The sequence below is a fragment of the Echiichthys vipera genome (genome assembly GCF_963691815.1).
Source record: "Echiichthys vipera genome assembly, chromosome: 13".
Lineage (NCBI taxonomy): Eukaryota > Metazoa > Chordata > Actinopteri > Perciformes > Trachinidae > Echiichthys > Echiichthys vipera.
Window position 1 is genome coordinate 19,894,428 of NC_139838.1, and position 18,553 is coordinate 19,912,980.

Sequence of the window (18,553 nt, forward strand, 5' to 3'; positions counted from 1 at the left end):
GGCGTCCAACAACAAACTGCTTGCCCAACTGACCTATAAGGTATTTTTTTGGTGAGAAGGGTGTGTATTAAATAGCCAAATAATCTGTAATCAGATAATTGAAACTTTGGCATTGCCCGGGTCCCCCGGGGCGTGCTGCGGGAGTATGGGGTGAGGGGGTCACTTCTCAGGGCCATCCAATCTCTGTACGCCCAAAGCGAGAGCTGTGTCCGGATCCTAGGCAGTAAGTCGCATTCGTTCCCGGTAGGGGTCGGCCTCCACCAGGGCTGCGCTCTGTCACCAATCCTGTTTGTGATTTTCATGGACAGGATATTGAGGCATAGTAGTGTTGGGGAGGGGTTGCAGTTGAGGATCTCATCTCTGCTTTCTGCAGATGATGTGGTCCTGATGGCGTCGTCGGTCAGTGACCTTTAGCACTCACTGGATCAGTTCGCAGCCGAGTTCGCAGGTACAAGCGGCCGAAATGGGTTTCCTCCGGAGGGGGGCTGGAGTCTCCCTTAGAGATAGGGTGAGAAGTTCAGCCATCCGTGAGGAACTCGGAGTAGAGCTGCTGCTCCTTTGCGTTGAAAGGAGCCAGTTGAGGTGGTTTGGGCATCTAGTAAGGATGCCCCCTGGGCGCCTCCCTAGGGAGATGTTCCAGACACGTCCAGTTGGGAGGAGGCCTCGGGGAAGACCCAGGACTAGGTGGAGAGATTATATCTCCACACTGGCCTGGGAACTCCTCAGGATCCCCCAGTTAGAGCTGGTTAATGTGGCCCGGGAAAGGGAAGTTTGGGGTCCCCCGCTAAAGCTGCTACCCCTGTGACCTGATCTCAGATAAGCGGTTGAAGATGAGTGAGTGAGTGGGAAGAGGATTTGGGTGGGGGGAATTAGGGAGCCACCTATAGGTCATTTTGCGCCCAGGACCCTCTAGTGCATTTATCCGGCCCTGTAATAGCCTGGATTATACATAAGTCTGCATTACTGTCTTTAGACTGTCTATGATCTGCATACAGAGGCGGTTTTATGTGAGAGTACTGTAGGCCTATGTACAGTAAGACTACACTAACATGTCAAAAGTACAATGTGTGCACTGTCTAAAATACTATAGCTTACAGATTGTATTGCAGCTGTTCATGTGTTTTTTCACAAGGCGACTAGCAGGAAAAACCTCATATCAGCAGGCTATTGTAGTCATGATGCCACAACGTCTGATTGCATAATAAAGGAAGGGCTGGGAGAACAATTTAAACGATTAACGCCTCCCAACACTAACCATTTCTCTCTTTAAAAAACCTTTACAGTCGGTTGTCCGCCGCTTTACGGGTCTGTGGTGGTGACAGTCGTGGAAAACAAACGGCCTAGCGGGCGCTCTCTTATGGAAAGCAGGCAGGGCACAGCGGGGCTACAGTGACATTTTCCCCACATGCAAAATCATGCAAAAGGTAAATACTGAAGCGGAGGGATACAAACACAATTGCAGAACATGGCCGTCACCTCCGTCATGTCCTCTCATGAAGACCGGCCCACTTTTGCGACACCGCGCTCTGATTGGACGCGCGGCTCGCACGTCAGCTTCTCATTGGATGTCCAACGGATCAATCACGGGCTAATGTCAATGACGTCGGCGGTACACTGGCTACACTGTATCGCCTGGGTGGACAGTTTAGTTACTTCAACATTACAGGGGTAAAATGCCGCGGATTCATGTAAACAGAGACGTCGCTTCAGCGTAATTAATTAACGCTTCTTTATTAAGATTTTAATACTTGCGGAGGGCGTGGCGACAGGCCTGTTTTCGGCTTTTTATCAGCTATATTTCAGGGTAAGTGGAGTGATACATTTCCTTCTTGCGTCTTTTCTCTCCGCTACAGATCAAGACCTGCTTTGCTTTATGATTTAAATATAACTAAGTAATTAAGCATCGGTGTACTGCTTTATATTAGTATACAATAAAGTATATTGTTATTATGAATACAGAAATGTGTGTAATGTAATTGAAAGTAGTGCTTGCTACAGCTCGCAGTTATATGGAGAGTGAAAGGAAGGTAATGGCTGTCGGTCGACTGGTAACTTGAACATTGTGAAATGGCCTGTTTTAGAGAGCTCGTCCTTTGCTCTCTGATTCAACCCCGGCTGTGGTGTGTTCAATGAGGGTTTTTTTGGTTCGGTAAAAATCAGGACACGCTATTTGACAGCAGTATTAGCTTCCAACCTGTCAAATCAGACCCTGTACGGTACCTGTCTGTCGTCAGTGGGCCTACTCAAGTCTCCAGACTCCATCTGTCACAATGTTATAGGATACAGCCCTGAGTCCTGCTCAAAATTTTTTTAACCTCGTGTGGTGGACTCCACATACGAGCTCTAACATGGTCAGTGGTTTAATTAAGGAGTAAACAGACACGTATATAAGAGATCTATTGTTCAAAGCTGCTCATCCAGCTGGGTTTTTGTAACCGAGCCTCAAGGAAAATGATTATATTTCCCTGGCAATGGTTTAGGTTTGTGTGTAGTGATGAGATTTAGTGCAAAAGACAGTCATATAAATATTGCCAGATAGATGCTGGTGTATTTGCATGTTGTTGTTTTTACTGTACTGTATTTAACATATGCCTTAAGTCAAATTAGGACACTGGTGCAGCCTGGCGGCTGTATATGCATCCAGTGCTCTGGAAATCAGCCATGATTTTTCTGTGCCATCCCAGCTTTGGTAGCTGTTGGGCAAGAAATAGGCCAGTTTGACAGAGTGACACCGCCGTGTGCAATCCCCCATGGAGGGACTCATATCAACATCTGAAGGTAGTACAGTCCCAGTGATTGAGAGCATACAGTAGATAACACATTTCACCAGTCTGTTCTCCACCAGCGGCATCTTTATCATAATGCGTAATATGAGTTTTGTATTTGCTGCTGAAGTCACAGCCAAGTTCTCCTTATTTCCCGTTTTCTCAGCTTCCCTAACAGCAGGATCAACAACTTGGCTGCCCCCAAAAAACTTTGCTACAGTATCATCAACAGAAGTTTTTTATTAAAAATGCTTGAAATAACAGCGTTGTCGAAACTTGAACTTCCTATGGGTCAGACTCAGCTGACAAAGCCGGGAGTGGTTGCCAAGATGAACAGAATTAAATCAACCCAGGGTTTCTTAAAAGTCTGCTGCAGCATTTCCTGAAGGTTGCGTTCAGGTCTTGAATGCTTAGTATCACGGGAGTTTGAAATCTTGTCTCTAGGGTCTAATAAGGCCAAACAAGACAGACAATGAATCAAACAATTAATGATATTTGTTGGTTTGGCACCAGATTTATAGTGTTGCAGTACATATTTTATTTAAAATAACAAATATATATTTTAAAAGAGAGTCAGAGGAGAGACAAGAATACATTTGATGATCGAAATATAAACAGAAAGGAAACATGAAACACTTTAAATGTACAGTATAAATGCAGTTGGAGACATCTGTCATTCCCTGTTTCTGTCACCCTATGTTGGTTGAAACACTTCAGATGTTTATGGAAAGTTGTAATTTATTTCCTCTTCTCTTAACAACTCAAAGGTTTACCAGGGTGATAAGATTTACTTTCCTCATGTCTCCTTTTGATGCTGTTAAATGGAAGACGTACAATAAGACCTCAGGGCTTTCATTGATTTGTCTGCTAATGGGTATTTTATAGCAAGACATGAGGGGAAAATAATCCAAATGCAAAAGAGTTAAATGAGACATGAAAAAGATTGTTATTATTAAAACTGGTTAATTGGGTGGATATTATGCTTTGAGTTAATGTTTTGCGAAAGCAGTCAATTTTGTCTAATATTGTGTTTATCCTTTCGTGGTCGCAGCAGCTTATTATCAAGTAGAGGCTTATAACACAACTCCAACATTTAGAAAAAAGACATTCATGCAGAACTGGAAATACTGTAAATTTCTAGTGTGGTCAGGTTCAAGGAACAATATTGTGTGATATTCTGAGGAAAGTGGCAGCTATATCAAAAGTAAATAGTGTGATTCAGAGCTGGAATGAATAGTTGTTTAATTAGTTAGATTTTTTCATAATTAAGACATTCTCAAATCAAATATGACAAACATTATCTGATTTCAGCTACTCCAATTTCTTTTTTAGGTGACTATAAACTCATTGCTTGGGGTTAGGACTGATGTCAGATAAAAAATAAGGAATTTGAAGATGCCACCTGGAAATCCAAGTTCTAGCTCGCATTTTCACTATTTTCGGACACTTTTTAGATGAATCAGTGGAGAAAATAATTAGCGCATCGATGTCTGCTGAAAAGAAAGGTGAGAAATCTGCTCTAATTGCGTGTTGGAGCTGATATGAGCATATTAATCTTTTATCACTACATGATCCTTGTTATTGTCAGGTGAAAGGTTGATGCAAAGACTGTGTGCATGCAAATCAACGTTGTCCATCATCAGGGAGCGGAGATTGTTTCATTAAGGCCGCTCTAAACCCTTGTCTGAGAGCTGTGGATGGGCAAACCCCACTGCAAGTCATGTTTGAGGCTCCGACCATTTATCTCAGGGCTTTGGCACATTTCATTGGCTAGTGCATAATCCGCTAAAGGTCACAGCCACTAATTACACTCCTCCAAAACAGACAGATGCCTACCATGAGCTTGATTGTGCTCTCCTTCATCAGAACAATATTCAAGGGTTGCATAACCATCACTTGGATGATTCGTATAACATGTGCATGGGTCACCTTTTTAACCATAGTGACCAAATGCACGCCCTCTTAAAGATAATGAGGTGAGCATGCCTGGTCCAGCCAAAAGTCATTCATTTTTCCACTATTATCCACTTCAATGTAGTGTCTTTGGATGGTCTTGTCTTTTCTGCTTCCTTGGCTTCCCATATGTCACAGAGTGAGCTTGGTTCGGCTGGATGCAGGGCTCAGTTTTAGCCGAGCGGCAACCTCATTATCTTGGCGTCCAATCAGTCCTACGGCCAGCTCCTAATTGAGCCATCAGCGCCTTAAGGGGGAGGAGGAGGGATGAACGTGTCAATTACAGTAATGAGGGGGCAGCCATGCAGAGGGCAGTCAGGGAGAGGGAGGCTAGACTGAGGCCCTGCAGGTTAGCCCCCTTTCTGGCCAATTCACGGCTAATCAAAGATAATATTGTAGCTTCACAGTGGCAAAGTTAGTAGAGTCAGCAAGGAAGAGTTGTTTTTAATCATTTTCCCCTCTTGCAGTGGGATATTTCTGCATGTTTTCTTGCGGTAATTGTTTAGAGTCGGTGCCTTGCAGTAGCCGTTAATGAATGATCTATTATGATGTGCTGAGCTGCTGTGAGCACATATACATAATGTATGAACAGCTACATGTAGGCACAGCACAAAACACATCATACATTATTTGTATCAGTTTTACAGGCTGTCAAAATTAATTGCTAGTCTGTGTATATTATTGTTTGATAATGGATTTCATTAAAGGGAATATGATAACTTTTAAGGTCTTTATTACTTTGCTGCCATCACAGAAAAGATTTGTGGTAATAAACACCGTAATGCACTTGGAACCTCAAATATAAATTAACTTTTTTGACGGGATTATAACCAATGAATTGGCCACCCCATCCATCTTCTACAGCAGCAATTCCCATCTGAACGTGCCAATTTGAGCTGATGGAAGCTACGATATACTGTTGAAAAAATTATTTGACTTGCAGGATATAATTAGCATTTAAGTCATTTATCAAGTAGAAATGCCAAAGATTCACTTCTTAAATGAGAGGATTTTCAGCTTTCCTCACTGTTAATTGAAAGTATTTGGGTTTTTGACTATTGGCCAGTCCAAAATAAGACTTGGGGCAAGATTGACATGAAGGAATAGTTCGGTCCATGATATGTCAAATAGGAGTGAATAAAAAGGACTTTGCGTTGCCCAGTGACATCTTCATAGGTCCAAAACCCAAAGTTATTCTGTTAATTACAAAGAGAGGCAGCAAATCCTACCATCTCAGAATCTGTAACCTGAAGATATTTTTGCAGCCTTTCACTATTTTTCGATCATAAAAATAGTTGCCAATTTATTTTTCTGTCAATCGATTAATCAACCAATTGTTCCATCTTTAGTTGCGAGCTTTATCGTCACAGTAACACCCCTGCAACGATAGGCTGACCTTACAGGAAATGCAGTCCAACCTGAGCCAGTTGTGACAACGTAACACCAAATGTTGCGTAAAAACTGTGGATGCACTGCTCCAACTTTTCACATTTCCAGTTTCCAGTAACTATCCTGATACCAGTGTTCTCTTTTTGTATGTATGTATACCTCAATAAATAGAAGTCACTACAAATGAATAGTGACAGATTTTTTAATAATGAAAAATAAACAATTTATTGTCCGAAACTTGATTTGTGCTGATTCCGATCTGTTGTATTGAATCAGTGCAACCATTGTGACTTAGAATTAGTGAGCAAGCAGACAGAAACGGGAAAACGGATTGCTAAAAATAGATATGGTTGATACAGAAGGCTGATGTTTCACATGCTGCTGTTGACGTAAGACATGGCGCTGACACATGACACTGAGACTTGAACCTAATGTGCTGGATTTTATTACAACTTCTGATTAATTCTCAAGCTGGACGCTCTGAAGTGTTGAAATGTGGTTAGTGGAGGACCCATGTGCACTCCACTGGCGTTTTCAATTTTTTTCCGTCTGGCCTAACAACAATCCCACAGGAGAGCGAGGACATGGAGGGTCAAGACTGGAGGAAAACCTATCACGATGCCACAGGACTGAGCCTTTGTGTAGGAAGGAGAATGGGTTTTAGGGAAGCTATTGTATTTAAAAAATGTAAAAGTCTTCTTTTGTTTCCAGTTTTCAATACAGCAGTGAGACTGGGAAAATGTAGCTTTGAGATCCATTTGCACTCACCACCTCATTTTCACCTCCAGAGGTGGCCTTGATCAAGAATATTAAACACAAAAACACTGAGGATAGGCCAGGGAATTTGTGCACAGCGCTGCAACTATACGATATTTTCACCATCAATTAATCAGACTAATATTCTTGTTTTTGTCTATAAAATAGTAAAAAAGTGCTCACTATTGTGTCACAGAGCTCGAGGTGGTATCTTACACTTAAATCAGGAGGAGATCCTCACATTTGAGAAGCTCAAACCAGGTCAGGTTTGGCATTTCTGCTTCAAAAACGAAATCATTAATCAATTGTCAGATCAGCTGCCAATTACTGTATTATCTGTCTATCTTCTAATGAGCGACCATACCTTCAGCTTCAGGGAGCGCTTGATTTAATGCACAAGAACATGCACCCTAAAGGCAATGCATCAGCATCACACACCTGACCAAGTTTAATTAACTGTTGCTCGAATTGTGATAATTATATGATTAACTGTGCAACACTACTGCAGCCCTAGGTCACAGTTATAGAAGTATTTAAAGGATGAATATGTGCAGTTGTTTACTGTATTTTGCAAATGTCATGTTGACACAACTAAGCAAAGAGAAACTGTTGTAACTGCAGTAGTATATTCATGTCTTAATATTTATTATACATGCCAGCAGTGATACATTAAAAACTCTTGCAAATATTAAATCAGAACTCCTCTGCAGTAATGCATGCAGGAAAATCACTTTGGGAACAATTAATTCTTCAACCCCAACAGCTCAGGTAGTGTGTAACATGACGGAGACTGAATGTAGAGGTTCTCCTCAAGGCTTTTTCATCGTAAGTTCATTATTTAGATTTCTTATTCATGGCCTGCAGACCTTGGTAATATGTAGTCTTCCGGCCACTCAAAGCGCTTTACAGTACACACACCACATTCACCCATTCCAGTGTCATCATAGGTGTCTTTTGTGGCTGCTCTATGTAGTTACAAATCATCATCTGCCTCACGACTGACTGGTATAATGTCACATAACTATAACTTCTGCAAAGGTGAAGTTATGCATTCTGGGCTTTTTAATGTAAAGTACCTGCCATTGTGGGAAAGTGTTGGAAACTAGATATTGTTGTCTGCTAGGTAGTATGTAGGAAGTGATTTTAGACGCAGCTAAAGAGAAGCAAAAAATAAAAACCTCAGTCATTTAATCATCACTTATTTATGAAGCTGTCATCCGTTTGGGATTTTAAGGTCATTGTTAGGGCTGTCATTGCTTTTGTTGTATGTCTAGGTGTGTACATCCACCACCTTTGATTGTAATGTACCTGCTGAAGTGTACTTGAGTGAACCCTAACTTCTGCTGACAGGTGCTCATGGGAGTCAAATCAGATCAAATCGAAAACCTATTTCATCAAGTGCCTTCCCCCTTGACATGTTTGTTGCTTCATCATAGTGAAGGTTGGAATTAACCAAATTATATGGTGCATATATTGTAATTCTGGTACAAAGTGTTGGCTAACAGATGCATTAACGTGTGTCCAGTGTCAGAAATGAAGAGGGACGAGAAAGCCCCTAAAACAATTATACTTACCAGTTTAGGCCAATATCCTTATCCTGCATTAAGTCATCATTATTGTCATTCAAGTCAGTTAATTTCCTTTCCCATCTCTAACACACACTCACACAAACGGTGCAGAAATGCACTGACAATAATAACAAAAGTGAGCTTTTTGTTTACCCGTTGACACAAAGTGATGATTACTGTTTGAATTTTATTCTGGGCTCATTCACATTTTTTAGACTGTGGCGGCGAATGTCGCCCCGCAAATACTTTTTTAAAATTTCCACTGTGTGTGTGTCTGTGACGCCCTTGTTGTATTAATTAGACAGCATTTTTGTCTTCGTTGTTGTCAAGTTCATTTAGATAGATTGTCAATTCACCTCTCACATGACATGATGATTTATTGATTTATGAACGCATCATCCTCATCAATTGATGTAATTTCCTCCCACGTCTTGTTCTGATGTTTGGGATATTTGAGTAATCTCTCTGTCTCTTGCAGGAGAGGAGCGACATCCCCCTCACCACAGCAGCTGCAAGGAAGTTTGCCACTTTTGCCCCGTTGAACAAAAAATGAACTGAGGACCTCCACGCCTCAACGTCACACATCTCCGCAGCACCCACCAATCACTCTTGCCGCCCGTCGTTTAAAGGAGTTGACAGCGTTGCCTCACTGCACCTGGGCAGAGAAATGTGTGTGCACGTGTATCTTCGGATGCATGACTGTGTCTGAATGTTCTTGGGCTGAACTAAGAGTTCGAAGGCTGCACTTCCTCTCTCACCCTCTGAGAGGCGTTTCTTCACTTGACTGACTATAACATTTGTCTTCACAACTGCAAAGCATCATGGGTAGGAAAAAGATTCAGATCCAACGGATCACTGATGAAAGGAACAAGCAGGTGAGTCTTAGTTTTACTTTTCCGTGGCTCGTTTTTATGGATGAGGGATGCAACCAACAAGTATCTTGATACTTGATTATTCTGATGACCTGCTAAGATATGTCTGTAGCTCAGAGTATAGAAACCTCAAGTTGGTATAAAATACCTGATCAGATTTATAATCTTTTCTACTCATTAGCTTGTGATTTAAAATTTTGGACTGTATTGTGTTTAGATGCAGGAGTAATCAATTGAATAATTAGCGTTTTTGGTTCGTAAAATGCCAGTTAATGTGTTCTTAATACTGCTAAACTTAATTTTATTGATTGAAGTTAGGAGTAGAGCGCTAAACAGGGCTCTCCCGAAGGCCACTTATTGAACTTCGGATATTCGGTATCAACATTGAGTATCCAGAACTAGATGAACCGTGAAGGAGCTGGCCAGCACTATGGCATTACGCTGGGTCGTAAACACTGTTTATCTTCATCAAATCACCTGAAAACAACTCCAGGCTGCGACAGTAAAACCACACAGACCTCGCCACTGTCCTGCAGCTGCTCTCTGCTGCACCCATCCGCAGCGTGAGGAGGGAAAAAGAGAGTAACCATAAATGACAGCAAAACACATGCAAGACTTTCACACTGAGCTGAAATGCAAACACTCTGCTGCAACACGTGTCTTTCGATTTAATTAAAGGCATACTTATTTTAAGGATTTTGTTATAAAAAACAACAAATATCCAAATACTAAAATTGAAAACCGAATACCTACCCAACTAATGAAACGTTGAATATTCCTTAAAACAAACTCATCATCAACATGTGAAAATGATAAGAAATGTGTGCTGTTTACTGATAGGCATATTTTATGTTTTAGGGGAACTCAGCTGTATGGAAGAGTTTTTCTCATTCTGAATCTGCTCTATTTTTGATTTGGCTTTGTGCTTGTGTCATTGTGTCCCATTCAAATATGTACATTTGCTGCAGTAAAAGGTCTGAAATACTCTACAATAGGCTGTCCTGGAGAATTTCGCCTTTTTCAGCTCAATTTGTTGTTTCCTTTCTCCTCACAAGTCGTCACTGCATGAGGCTGCCACCCCACTTCACAGTAGGGACGGTGTTGGATGAGTTTGGCTTCTGCCAAACAAAGTGCTTTGTGTCTCTGCTGAAAAGTTAAATTATGGTTTCATCACACCACAGAATACTTTGTGTCATGCTCTCAGCCATTCACATGTTTTTTTTCTTTCTATATGCAAGCACACTGTCATGTGTCATGTCTTTTCCATGAGCGCCTTTCTTTTGGCCTTCATGCCATGCGGCCCAGATTTGTAAACCGCTGCACTCATTGTTGCTCTTAGAGCCCAAATCACAGCAGCTGTGTCAGACTAGCTCTTGGTCGGCTCCCTGACCAATGTTTTTTCTTGTTTTCTCAGTTGGTTCAGATGAGTAGTCATACAAAAAATGCTAATCCAATCTTTTTAGGGGTTTTTCCTGGTAATCACTGTTGTTGTGGCCCACCTCCTTAAAGCTCCGACCTCAGACTCTGAAGACACATCCTGGAACCGTTTGTACAGTAAATACTGAATATGTTGCGATTCAAATCATCTGTTAAATTGTTGCGACGTAAGACATTTAGAATAATTTGTATTCGGCATCATTTAGTTGATAGTGAAACAATGAAACATGGTTAAATTACTCAAAATAAAAAAAACGCATGTTGGCACATGACAATGGATAAAGTGCCCAGTTCATTACGGACTAGCTAGGAGCCAGTGAAAAAAAACTGTCAGCCTGTCCTCTGTGCTTTTTTTAAAATTGTGCTACAATGTAAATCTCTCGTTGGACCAAAGTGTTTACTGTATGTACAGTACAGTAGATTTCTGTGTGGACCACATCTAATGGTGACGGCAGAAGCAGTGGCGACTTGAGAAAGACTTGACTGAACCGAGGGAAGCCCATCGCGTTCCTTGTGATTCCTAAAATCACACTCTATTAGTTTAGCACAACATCAAAGAATTGAGGCTCAAACAACAAATGTTAAAATTTAGATCATTTCCTTCAGTGCACACTGTTGTACTGATATTGAAATCGTAAAAAACAAAAAGTGACTGTTTTTTTTGTTTTTGCTTGAAAGCCAATGTCTCAGGCTATCATTTTGTTGTTGTGCTAATAGTTATGAACCATAAAATGTCCAAAAAACCAAGATGCTGCATTATTGATGCTGTCAGTTGCCTCCACTGTTTCAGTGATCTGACAGCCAAAGAGCACCTATAAATACTATTTGTTGGATTTGTTACCTGATGTGTCTCCCAGTAATGTGACTGCATATATTCATTCATTACTAAGCAACAGAAAGATTATTCACGTCTTCTCCTGAACTGAATTGAATTTTGGTTTGCGGGTCTAGACTTCTTTGTGTGTAGATCACAGGAGACCTATTCATAATAATGTTTAATTTATCTCTAAGTGTCAACCCTGAGAAAGAGAGACTGGAGAAAAAATAGTAAAGTGAGAACATTTTACACAGAAAAACTCAACTTGTGCACCTAAATGTCTGACTTTCAGGGTGTTTTTTTAGTTTTTAATAAAGGCACTCAAACACCTTTTTGTTTCTTCCCCACCCTGTGTCCCTGTTACCCTCTCCCCAACTTCTCTGTTGTTTTCCCTCAGGTGACTTTCACAAAGCGAAAGTTTGGCTTGATGAAGAAAGCCTACGAGCTGAGTGTACTGTGTGACTGTGAGATTGCTCTGATCATCTTCAACCACGCGAACAAGCTGTTCCAGTATGCCAGTACTGACATGGACAAGGTCTTGCTCAAATACACGGAGTACAACGAGCCTCACGAGAGCCGGACTAATGCGGATATTATTGAGGTAAATCCATCACAGCAGCGCTTGTGTACGAGGGAGTTAGCTAAGATTGACAGTTGCTTGAGTTTTAGGTCATCTAAAAATTGTTATTCCTGTGTTGCCACGTTTATTATTACAGGGAGACTTAACCCTTAAACAGAGATAACATGCCAATTATTATTTATGGTTGTTAGGGGCATGCTTTTAAAAGTGGAAGCCAGAGAATCAAGCAAAAGCCTGAGTTTGAAGCAACTAAACAGACTGATTTGACACTATTATCACTTTCTTTTTTACTTGCATAGACTTTGAGAAAGAAAGGCTTTAACGGTTGTGACAGTCCAGAGCCGGATGGTGAAGACTCCATCGACCAAAGTCCCCTAAATGATGAAAAGTTCCGTAAAACCACAGAGGATCTGGACGTTCTCTTCAAACGCTACGGTGTAAGTCATAATATTCAAATTACCATTTGTTCTGCTTCTCTCTTGACTCAGATTACAAACATGTGTTTGCTATTGCTCTCTGTTTGGCTCAAGTGCCTGCAGGAAACAGCTACTGGGGCGAAGTTCCTCTAAGTGGTTGTTTCACACATATACTGAGACTTTTGCAGAAGACTAAGAGAAGGCAGCTTTTTGGTCAATGTCGTATCAGGTCATATAGTTCTTGACTGCATTATATTTTAAAGTTCTTCCAACTTCACTACCACTCTTGACACATCAGAGTGTTTTGTTTCAACCTAACAACAGCTGTTTTTCCATTTAAACTGCACATTTTGTTAGTCTTTCCTGCCTTTACTTTTACTACTATATGCTGACGACAGTCATCTTTATCTCACTTAAATCAACGGGTGTAGCGTGTGCAGGTTCGACTCTGACCTTTGGCCCTTTTCTGCATGTCATCCACCCTCTTTCTCCGTTCTTGTCGATCTTCAGCTGTACTGTGTAAGGGCAAAAATACTGCACGGAAATTTGAAATAAACACTTAAATCAAACTGCACCAGTGGCATTAAATCACTGCTGCGGTTCATGTCAAGAACCACCTTCAGCTTAATGTCGTAATGTCATAATGTTATTTTGAACATGAATGAAGGTGTCACTTGGTTCTTTGTCTATACATCATGGATTTAGAGAAATATAATAATTGGGATGTGATGATTAAATAAATTCAATCAATAAATTCTGAAATGTGTGTCGCTGACCTGTCATCAGAGCCCAGCGAATACATTGACTTGGATGATTTTAGATTTTTAAAACACTTTAAGCTTGCCAAAACCACTTAATGTGTAGGCACCTGCTGGCTGAAAGAAAAGATGGATAGTTGTGATACGAGGAAGACTAAAAGTGAAATTCTCTTTGCAGCAGTCGACAGCTCCGACCCAGACGTTCTCCATGCCAGTCACAGTTCAGGCGTCCAATCAAAGCACACTGCAGTTCAGTAACCCTGGCAACGCACTGGTAACTACCTCCTATGTAACATCATCATCGCTCACGGATACCCACCTCCTGTCACCACAGCAACCGACTCTTCAGAGAAATACGGTGTCCCCTGGGTTGCCACAGCGACCAGCCAGTGCAGGTGAGCGATTGAGCCCACTGTGGCAAGACTAAAGCCGTCAGTAGACTTTAAAATACCAGAAGAAACAGACATTAAACCATCAAGCAGCCTGCAGAAACCAGGAATACTTCTGTCTCAATTGATGATCGATCTGCTAGCATTGTAATGTTGTATCTGTTGTCGTCAGTTGTTGTTCTTTCATGGACCTGCAGTAGTTTTTATATGTAGTTTCTTATCATTACATGTAAAGAGCTGATTAGTTCCTCAGGGAGTGGTTCACATTCCTCCGCACTAATGGGGCTAATCTGCAATGTGTGACATTTGCTGCACTCCTCCTCCAACTTGGATTTTATTTTTAAATTATTAGTTCATAACCATATAAACCAAATATTAAGCATTGGGAGGCAATAAGTGTGGCTTCTCATTCCATTTACTTTTACACTTGTATTTCATATGTATGCGTTTAAATCCAGATGAGATTTAAGACTTTTATTTAAATCTTACTTGCATATATATGTCTACGCTGACCAGATCGCAAATCTGGTCAAATCCGTCTTGGTTTTCCCAGCTACATGCAAAACCAGTGTCGGCCCTCCTCCAGACCAGAAAGAGGTGTTCAGGTGCACCTGAAGCTGTTGTGGCCAAAAACACCAGAACAATAACTTCTGCACTTCAGCAGTTTAGTTACAACAGTTTAGCAGCGTTAGCTAACACAAACATGCAAATTAATCATATTTATGCATATTTATTCATAGAATATCTGTACTGTAAAGAAATACAGGGTGGCTGGAGTAAAATGGCTGAGAGTAAATGGGAAAAATAAAAAATAAGAACTAGAAAAAGAAATATAAAGGGTGAAAATATGATAAGATAAAGAAAAATTACAGTTGTTAAAAGTGTATATTGTCCCGGTGTGTCGGCAGGCTTGGCACTTCCTCCAGTGTATAAAAATGTAAAATGTACACATACCCATTATGGGTTTCCGTTGGCAATTTGTAGTTAAATATTTAGAATAAGTGGAGAATGAAAAGTCATTGTTGACCTTGGAAACATCAGTTTTTGATCATATCAGAGCTGCAGCATATTGTATGCCAGTATAAATTCTAATACGTTGTTCTTGCTTATTTTTCAGATTTTATCAGAAGTAATAGAAGTTCGTACAGTTTATTTCTGTGTTTCAGAAAACGTGAAACCTTGTAGAGTTGCTTTGTTTCTCAATCCACATCCTTTTCCTCCTTCTTCAATAGGTGCTCTTCTTGGAGGCGAGCTGAATAATTCAAACGGAGGATGCCCAAGTCCAGTCCGTGAGTATCCTACTACCTTACTGCCATATTTGTTCAGATCCTGAGGTTAGTTTATTGTTATATTATTGCTTCGTTTTTATCGCCTAAGAGCTCCTCTGGTATCTGGTCTCTCCTCCTCTGCACCATCTGTGATTGTCCCTTGAGGCATCAGGGGATGCCACCAGTAACATCAACAGACATGCCAGAGATTCCCAGCAGCTTTAAAGATCACTTTTTTAACATTGTAGCACTTTATAGTCCATTTTTCTCAATTCTTTCTTTTAAATGTTTGCGCAGGAATTTTTTTTTTGTATGCCTTTCATCTTCTGCTATAAATATCATCTGATGTTTATTGTAAATGTTTTTTAAGTTGTTTAGCTCCTAAATCATGAAGCGATTTCTAAATGCTCCTGTCTTCGCCAGGACACTCTTGGAAAAAGATATATTTAATCTCAATAAGTCTCCTGGTTGAATAAAAATGAATAATATTTATTATTTTATGGAATTTATTGACATTTCAAGAAGACATGCAGTAATATTTTAGTACAAGGAACACATCTTGACATTATGTCCAATAATCACCAACACAAAAATATTCTGAAATCGTCTTTTGTGTCTGTCTTTACTCAACGAGGTGACTTTGGCTTTTACAAACCGCTTTATTCTGTCAGTGCTGACATGTCTTTAAATTAGAGCATTTCAGAATAGAATAAAAGAAAGCTGTGGATGATGATAATTTAACACAACTTAAAGTGCACAAAGCATTCACCTGTTTGATTTTCCTATTGATTTCTGTCCATTCGCACCTTCTTCTCCCAGCAGCTAATGGATACACCAGTGCCAGGGCCTCCCCAGGCCTCCTCACCGTTTCCAATGGCAACAGTCTGGGGAAAGTAGTTCCGGCCAAGTCTCCCCCGCCACCTCCCAGCCCCCAGATGGTCAACAGCCGCAAGCCAGACCTCCGAGTCATCACCTCACAGGGTGGAAAGAGCCTCATGCAGATGGTGAGCTTAACCAAGCCGAACTTGTGTTGTCTGGGTCCTTTTTTAGCTGACATGTTGAACATTAGACAATGAAAAAATGTCACTTTATACCTTTTGTCAACACACTTATAGTCACTTGGGATACTAAAAACTCAGGATCTTACAAACAGTAAGAAAGCCAAGACACCTGAAACCCAGAAGATCTGTTGAGGGACATGAAGGGATAGAAATGATTTTCATTTCATCTCTCAAAAACATGCCGTTACCTGCCAGTGAATTAAAAACATGCCGTTACCTGCCAATGAATGAGATGGAAACTATACAAAAACACTGGGATTTGATTTATTTATATAATATGATAACAATTTATGTTGTTTGTATAGAAGATAGACGGTCTGTTAGAGCCGGTGTGCCCTCATTTTTGTGTTTTTAGTAAAGACCCGAGAGCAGAGGTTTGTGCTCTCCACTCTACGTTCAACATGTCCTTATTTACTCTGGCAAAGTAACGTCTCGGAAGAATCAGCCACCTCCCACTGAAATACTGATGACATTTCTCATAACCTTGTTAACTAAACACACACCCACATTAACTTAAAGCTATAACTTAACTTGTGCCTTTAACAAATGGGCCCCTAAGAGCTGTTCTGCTCACTTTAAAACAATATTTCTGTAGTCCCAATGGATCACATGACTACTTGAGTGTGAAGCAGTTCACTCATAGTGAGACTTTTCACCTGCAGTTCGTCTCATTTTTTAAAAAAATCTTTGGTTTTACAGCCCACAACTTTACCGATTCGATTCAACCCAAACACTCTTGTCAGTGTCACTTGTTTCAGCATAAATACTCTGATAAACTCACTGCACTGTACCTGCCCAGCACAAAATGGCAGACTAGTTGGTGAATGTAGTGAAGCATTTAGCAGCTAAAGAGATATTTTCTCAGGAGTTGGTGCAGACCAAAAAGAAGCATAAAGGAAAGTGAATATTGGGTTTACAATCATGTGACCAGAAACACAACTCAAAAAAAAAATGAATGAACAAAATGAATGCTAATGTTGCTCCGTGTCTGTTAGCTGTATGAATCTGTCGTATCAACTTTATATAAAGTGAAACCATGTTAGCGTTGTGAGGCCCAAAAAATCAGTTCATGTTAGCTCTAGAGCAATTCTTACCTTTCTGGCATTTTTACACTTTTCTTTTGTAATCATAAAATGCTCCTAATAAGCGTAGGGCACACTTAACTGTTAAAGAAATCCACCAGGTGATGAATCCCAAAAATATTCAAGTCTCATATATTTCTGATAAAAATCTGACCAATCATTTTATTCGGTCTGAATAAAATTGTTTGCCGTGCTTCCTGCCTGTCATCTGTCGCTCCGTTTCACGTGCCATGGGAAGTTTTGGACCTCCAATCACGCAAAGTGCACTGGAAGGACTCTCAAAGTTGAACCTCATACTTGCAAATTCGGCTTAGGTCGATCTCCCTCAAATTCGCTAGTAGGAAGTTCCACTTTGATGGATATTCCAGTGCATTTTGCCTAGTTGGAGGTCCGAAACTTCGGACTTTCCATGGCACTAGAACGCAGCATTTCTATATCCCCGAACGTGTCAGTGGAGGAGGGAGCGTCAGAGGTCAGGCAGGGGGAAGAGGGTTGGACATGCATAAAGGTAAGTTAAGTGGAAAAATCAACAATATATCATTTTTGCTCTTGGAAACGGTACAAAACTGTTGAGGAAGACCTTGTGTAATATGATCAAAAGCTGCAGAACTGCCACTAAATCAACCTTGTGGTTTGATTATTTAGTCAATTATTTAATTTGTGCTGTCCCCTGATGACTGGAGGCAGAGGGATGGCACCTTCTGTGATTTCAGATCCCACAGAGTTACTGTAACAATAATAACAAACATTGATTCATTTCTTAGTTAACTTAAAAAGTAGTTTGCCATTATTTGTTTTTTTCTAATTTCTATATTTACTTTTAGTTATTAATCTGTATCAGAGTTGTAACTCTCTCTGTTACCACTCTTTGCAGACAGAGGATGAGCTGGAATTGGTAAACGAGGTGATTTCCCCCAACGTCAGTCACTCGCATGAGTCAATGGCTGTCGACTTCTCCGCACATTACTAGCATGGTTATAATGCTGTACAAGAATTTCTCATTGTTTTGGTCTTGCTCCACTTGACATTTCGCGGGATGGTGTGTCCCCACCTGACTGCATGTGGTTCAGGGTTCATGGTTGTGTTGTCGGGTTCATGATCGCCGCAGTGAGAATGTAGAAAAACAGACCTCAGTGATCAGGGCTTCAGCAGAATTGTCTTCAAATGATCCCGTCAGTGTTGGAACCAGGCCCATTTACTTCATCATATGAAACCACTCAAAGCATGGGTGTCTCTTCACTTGGCATTGAGGTGTGAAGCGCCACAGAGCATGTTCCCCTGTTCACCAGCACTCATTTTCACCTTCCACCAAAACTGTCAGTTAGAGACGTTTCAAAACTAACTGTGTTACATTAAAGGCATTTCACTCAAATGTTTTTCTTCAGTCACTTTGTATCTTTTATGTGCAAAGCATTCAGCAACAAACTCTTACAAGTGTTTAA

The 18,553-nt window shown here is 40.7% G+C and overlaps 1 protein-coding gene across 9 annotated transcripts in view; it reads left to right on the forward strand.

Annotated features, from left to right (window-relative positions):
* Positions 1–1,641: 1,641 nt before the first annotated feature.
* LOC310955763 (myocyte-specific enhancer factor 2D homolog) overlaps positions 1,642–18,553 on the forward strand; it is a 29,529-nt gene continuing 12,617 nt past the window's right edge. For 2 of the 9 annotated variants that reach the window (XM_083925781.1, XM_083925788.1), the window contains exons 1-8: positions 1,642–1,804; positions 8,910–9,306; positions 11,955–12,158; positions 12,437–12,574; positions 13,490–13,706; positions 14,933–14,989; positions 15,788–15,972; positions 17,986–18,015. In XM_083925781.1, coding sequence (XP_083781907.1) covers positions 9,253–9,306; positions 11,955–12,158; positions 12,437–12,574; positions 13,490–13,706; positions 14,933–14,989; positions 15,788–15,972; positions 17,986–18,015 — 885 coding nt within the window. In that variant the 5' untranslated portion in view covers positions 1,642–1,804; positions 8,910–9,252. The remainder of the gene's footprint in view (positions 1,805–8,909; positions 9,307–11,954; positions 12,159–12,436; positions 12,575–13,489; positions 13,707–14,932; positions 14,990–15,787; positions 15,973–17,985; positions 18,016–18,553) is intronic. The other 7 variants (XM_083925784.1, XM_083925789.1, XM_083925782.1 and 4 more) reach the window with 6 other exon arrangements.